The following is a 6,000-nucleotide window of genomic DNA, read 5'->3' as shown; positions in this document are numbered from 1 at the left end:
TTGGGGGAAACAGGCCCTGTATCAGTGTTGTTATTGGGGGAAACAGGCCCTGTATCAGTGTTGTTATTGGGGGAAGCTGGTCCTGTATCAGTGTTGTTATTGGGGGAAACAGGCCCTGTATCAGTGTTGTTATTGGGGGAAGCTTGCCCTGTATCAGTGTCGTTATTGGGGGAAGCTGGTCCTGTATCAGTGTTGTTATTGGGGGAAGCTGGCCCTGTATCAGTGTTGTTATTGGGGGAAGCTGGCCCTGTATCAGTGTTGTTATTTGGGGAAGCTTGCCCTGTATCAGTGTTGTTATTGGGGGAAACAGGCCCTGTATCAGTGTTGTTATTGGGGGAAACAGGTCCTGTATCAGTGTTGTTATAGGGGGAAACAGGCCCTGTATCAGTGTTGTTATTGGGGGAAACGGGCCCTGTATCAGTGTTGTTATTGGGGGAAACGGGCCCTGTATCAGTGTTGTTATAGGGGGAAGCTTGCCCTGTATCAGTGTCGTTATTGGGGGAAGCTGGTCCTGTATCAGTGTTGTTATTGGGGGAAGCTGGCCCTGTATCAGTGTTGTTATTGGGGGAAACAGGCCCTGTATCAGTGTTGTTATTGGGGGAAACGGGCCCTGTATCAGTGTTGTTATAGGGGGAAGCTGGCCCTGTATCAGTGTTGTTATAGGGGGAAGCTGGTCCTGTATCAGGGTTGTTATTGGGGGAAACAGGCCCTGTATCAGTGTTGTTATTGGGGGAAGCAGGCCCTGTATCAGTGTTGTTATAGGGGGAAACAGGCCCTCTATCAATGTTGTTATTTGGGGGGTAGCACTATTCACTATCCAGAGGAAGGAGGGGTGGGGGGGTCATAGGTCATAGGTCATGTTATCATACAGTTAGAGGAACTGATAATAAAAGGTGCTGTGTGCAGAAGTTGCACTATAACTACTTTAGAAATATAAATGTCTTTGTAAATAAATAAATACATGCATAAATAAATAAATGATAATGTTGTTAAATATATAAATATAACCTCAACTTAATAAAATAAAAAAAATCTGACTCGGATATTAATTAAGATTACATTTGGAGGATTTTCATATATAATATATGCCATTTAGCAGACGCTTTTATCCAAAGCGACTTACAGTCATGTGTGCATACATTCTACGTATGGGTGGTCCCGGGGATCGAACCCACTACCCTGGCGTTACAAGCGCCATGCTCTACCAACTGAGCTACAGAAGGTCCATATATGATGCATGTCAGAGCTAGTGTAGATCGTCTACTGAGAGTAGATACAGAGATGTAGACGAACCATCATGTGTTTCCTTCTACTAGAAAACCAGTGTGAACGTTTGATCGATGCCAACCCTCATCTCGTCGCCAGGCTGTGGATGCATCCCAACTGGCACACGACTGTCTGCATAGTTCACTGCATTTGACCAGAGCAACTATGAAAGAGACCATGGGCCCAAATAAAAAAAAATGATGCACTACATAGGTAATAGATTGCATTTTAAAAAACATTTTTGAACCTTTATTTAACTTGGGACGCACCCTGTGTGTGTGTTAACGTATCAAGACATATCGGGGGGAATACGCAGATTAGATAGCGTCCTTGAGGAGCTATTCATGAAGAGCTATTCTGTCCTTTCCAACAGAACTGAGCTGGTATGGAAAGAGACAAGGGACAGAACAGGTCAACTGTCGTTTTACTCTCCTACGGGACAGAACAGGTACTACAGCCAACTGTCGTTTTACTCTCCTATGGGACAGAACAGGTACTACAGCCAACTGTCGTTTTACTCTCCTATGGGACAGAACAGGTACTACAGCCAACTGTCGTTTTACTCTCCTATTTTATTTTATTTTTGTTGTTGTTGCAGGAAACCCTAATTTGGTGAAAATGTGTTTACTTTGAAATACGAACCTGCTTGTTTCAACATTGTATCGAGTAACAATAAGACCAGTACTTCCTTCTCTGTTTTGTTCTGTAAGGTAAAACACTAGGTGCAATAGTGTAGTAATTGTTAGTATTTTTTAATTTTTTTATTTAACCTTTTATTTAAGTATGTAATGTGAACAGAAGCCCACTGTCAGGGCAACTTTAAAATGGAGCGATTTACTGTCAACGCTGCGGACATTCTCTTTTTTAATTTTTATTTTATTTTCCTGAAGGAATAAATGTCTTATTTAATAAGGTCAATGTGTTGCTGACAACTACCATACAGTACATCTTAATGCAAGTCTATAAAATAAGGTAACTACCCCTCTCCCCGTCTCTCTTCCTCCGTTCCCTCGGCTCGGAACATTCTGGTAAAGTAAGGAGGTTTGGGCTACTTTAGACCAGAGCCTGTACCCTATTCCCTATGTAGTGCACTACTTTTGACCAGAGCCCTATAGGCCCTTCTTACAGTAGCTATGACCAGCCCTATAGGCCCTTCTTACAGTAGCTATGACCAGCCCTATAAGCCCTTCTTACAATAGCTATGACCAGCACTATAAGCCTTTCTTACAGTAGCTATGACCAGCCCTATAGGCCCTTCTTACAGTAGATATGACCAGCCCTATAGGCCCTTCTTACAATAGCTATGACCAGCCCTATAGGCTCTTCTTACAGTAGCTATGACCAGCCCTATAGGCCCTTCTTACAGTAGCTATGACCAGCCCTATAGGCCCTTCTTACAGTAGCTATGACCAGCCCTATAAGCCCTTCTTACAGTAGCTATGACCAGCCCTATAGGCTCTTCTTACAGTAGCTATGACCAGCCCTATAAGCCCTTCTTACAATAGCTATGACCAGCCCTATAGGCTCTTCTTACAGTAGCTATGACCAGCCCTATAGGCCCTTCTTACAGTAGCTATGACCAGCACTATAAGCTCTTCTTACAGTAGATATGACCAGCACTATAGGCCCTTCTTACAGTAGATATGACCAGCACTATAGGCCCTGGTCAAAAGCAATGCACTATATAGGGAATAGGGTGGTATTTGGGCCTCAGACTTGGAGAGGGGTTAAACCAGACAATAAGGCCAACACAGACAGACAGCGGTACAGGCCTGACAGACACACAACGATGACGGAGGCCTCAGGGCCTTAGATACGCTGGTGGTCAGCTTGGGATAAACTGGGCATGTGCAGGAGGAGGAGGAGGAGCAAGTCGGTTACTAGTGTAGGAAGAGGAGGAGGAGGGTTAAGGGGTCAGCACAGGAGGGAAAGGAGTATTACGTCTGGAGTCGATATACAGGCTAGTCTTTTGGTGTTCTATTGTCTTGTCTATGAGACGTGTTGATTCACATCCTCATCTGTCCAGCTCTTCTTCTGGATAGTTTGGATCTGACAGAAACAAGAGGGAGAGAATGTATATGTATATATTCATTAAAACAAAGACTCAAACAGGCTTACATTGTACATGTACAACCCTCCTCTCCTCACTTTCTGCATCCTTTGACTCTCTATGCCCCCTATCCTCCAGGCCGGCTCGGTCCTCCCCTCCCGCTCCGTGGCTCGATGACTCATTGCGAGCTCACAGAACAGGGCTCCGGGCAGCCGAGCGGAAATGGAGGAAAACTCGCCTCCCTGCGGACCTGGCATCCTTTCGCTCCCTCCTCTCTACATTTTCCTCTTCTGTCTCTGCTGCTAAAGCCACTTTCTACCATTCTAAATTCCAAGTTTCTGCCTCTAACCCTAGGAAGCTCTTTGCCACCTTCTCCTCCCTCCTGAATCCCCCTCCCCCTCCCCCCCTCCTCCCTCTCTGCAGATGACTTCGTCAACCAATTTGAAAAGAATGTCGACGACATCCGATCCTCGTTTGCTAAGTCAAACGACACCGCTGGTTCTGCTCACACTGCCCTACCCTGTGCTCTGACCTCTTTCTCCCCTCTCTCTCCAGATGAAATCTCGCGTCTTGTGACGGCCGGCCGCCCAACAACCTGCCCGCTTGACCCTATCCCCTCCTCTCTTCTCCAGACCATTTCCGGAGACCTTCTCCCTTACCTCACCTCGCTCATCAACTCATCCCTGACCGCTGGCTACGCCCCTTCCGTCTTCAAGAGAGCGAGAGTTGCACCCCTTCTGAAAAACCTACACTCGATCCCTCCGATGTCAACAACTACAGACCAGTATCCCTTCTTTCTTTTCTCTCCAAAACTCTTGAACGTGCCGTCCTTGGCCAGCTCTCCCGCTATCTCTCTCAGAATGACCTTCTTGATCCAAATCAGTCAGGTTTCAAGACTAGTCACTCAACTGAGACTGCTCTTCTCTGTATCACGGAGGCGCTCCGCACCGCTAAAGCTAACTCTCTCTCCTCTGCTCTCATCCTTCTAGACCTATCGGCTGCCTTCGATACTGTGAACCATCAGATCCTCCTCTCCACCCTCTCCGAGTTGGGCATCTCCGGCGCGGTCCACGCTTGGATTGCGTCCTACCTGACAGGTCGCTCCTACCAGGTGGCGTGGCGAGAATCTGTCTCCTCACCACGCGCTCTCACCACTGGTGTCCCCCAGGGCTCTGTTCTAGGCCCTCTCCTATTCTCGCTATACACCAAGTCACTTGGCTCTGTCATAACCTCACATGGTCTCTCCTATCATTGCTATGCAGACGACACACAATTAATCTTCTCCTTTCCCCCTTCTGATGACCAGGTGGCGAATCGCATCTCTGCATGTCTGGCAGACATATCAGTGTGGATGACGGATCACCACCTCAAGCTGAACCTCGGCAAGACGGAGCTGCTCTTCCTCCCGGGAAGGACTGCCCGTTCCATGATCTCGCCATCACGGTTGACAACTCCATTGTGTCCTCCTCCCAGAGCGCTAAGAACCTTGGCGTGATCCTGGACAACACCCTGTCGTTCTCAACTAACATCAAGGCGGTGGCCCGTTCCTGTAGGTTCATGCTCTACAACATCCGCAGAGTACGACCCTGCCTCACACAGGAAGCGGCGCAGGTCCTAATCCAGGCACTTGTCATCTCCCGTCTGGATTACTGCAACTCGCTGTTGGCTGGGCTCCCTGCCTGTGCCATTAAACCCCTACAACTCATCCAGAACGCCGCAGCCCGTCGGGTGTTCAACCTTCCCATGTTCTCCCACGTCACCCCGCTCCTCCGCTCTCTCCACTGGCTTCCAGTTGAAGCTCGCATCCGCTACAAGACCATGGTGCTTGCCTACGGAGCTGTGAGGGGAACGGCACCTCAGTACCTCCAGGCTCTGATCAGGCCCTACACCCAAACAAGGGCACTGCGTTCATCCACCTCTGGCCTGCTCGCCTCCCTACCACTGAGGAAATACAGTTCCCGCTCAGCCCAGTCAAAACAGTTCGCTGCTCTGGCCCCCCAATGGTGGAACAAACTCCCTCACGACGCCAGGACAGCAGAGTCAATCACCATCTTCCGGAGACACCTGAAACCCCACCTCTTTAAGGAATACCTAGGGTAGGATAAGTAATCCTTCTCACCCCCCCCCCCTTTTAAGATTTAGATGCACTATTGTAAAGTGACTGTTCCACTGGATGTCATAAGGTGAATGCACCAATTTGTAAGTCGCTCTGGATAAGAGCGTCTGCTAAATGACTTAAATGTAAATGTAAATGTACATGTGATCCAGAGCCACAACAGTAGTGAGTCATTTAACAGACTCTCTGATCCAGAGTCACTACAGTAGTGAGTCATTTAGCAGACTCTCCTATCCAGAGAGACTTACAGTAGTGAGTCATTTAGCAGACTCTCTTATCCAGAGAGACTTACAGTAGTGAGTCATTTAACAGACTCTCTTATCCAGAGACTTACAGTAGTGAGTCATTTAGCAGACTCTCCTATCCAGAGAGACTTACAGTAGTGAGTCATTTAGCAGACTCTCTGATCCAGAGCCACTACAGTAGTGAGTCATTTAGCAGACTCTCTTATCCAGAGCCACTACAGTAGTGAGTCATTTAACAGACTCTCCTATCCAGAGAGACTTACAGTAGTGAGTCATTTAGCAGACTCTCTGATCCAGAGCCACTACAGTAGTGAGTCATTTAG

At 47.7% G+C, this 6,000-nt stretch overlaps 1 protein-coding gene and 1 long non-coding RNA gene across 29 annotated transcripts in view; one reads left to right on the top strand and one right to left on the bottom strand.

Moving 5' to 3' along the window:
- The first annotated feature begins 277 nt into the window (after positions 1-277).
- On the top strand, positions 278-1,861 carry LOC127910715 (uncharacterized). Of its 2 annotated transcripts, XR_008075925.1 has the most exons (4): positions 278-343; positions 377-673; positions 707-1,677; positions 1,715-1,861. It is a non-coding gene; the product is annotated as an uncharacterized LOC127910715 (long non-coding RNA). The 2 variants fall into 2 exon arrangements; XR_008075926.1 differs by lacking the exon at positions 377-673 and having other exon boundaries at positions 304-343.
- Positions 1,862-2,567: 706 nt separating this feature from the next.
- LOC118380532 (kinesin-like protein KIF1A) overlaps positions 2,568-6,000 on the bottom strand; it is a 201,121-nt gene continuing 197,688 nt past the window's right edge. For all 27 annotated transcript variants that reach the window (XM_052475533.1, XM_052475537.1, XM_052475543.1 and 24 more), the window contains one exon: positions 2,568-3,315. In XM_052475533.1, the coding sequence (XP_052331493.1) occupies positions 3,273-3,315 (43 nt within the window). In that variant the 3' untranslated portion in view covers positions 2,568-3,272. The remainder of the gene's footprint in view (positions 3,316-6,000) is intronic.

Source organism: Oncorhynchus keta, chromosome 22, assembly GCF_023373465.1.
Source record: "Oncorhynchus keta strain PuntledgeMale-10-30-2019 chromosome 22, Oket_V2, whole genome shotgun sequence".
NCBI classification, from domain to species: domain Eukaryota; kingdom Metazoa; phylum Chordata; class Actinopteri; order Salmoniformes; family Salmonidae; genus Oncorhynchus; species Oncorhynchus keta.
Note: the sequence above shows the minus strand (reverse complement) of the source record. Positions and strands in the feature narration are given on the sequence as shown.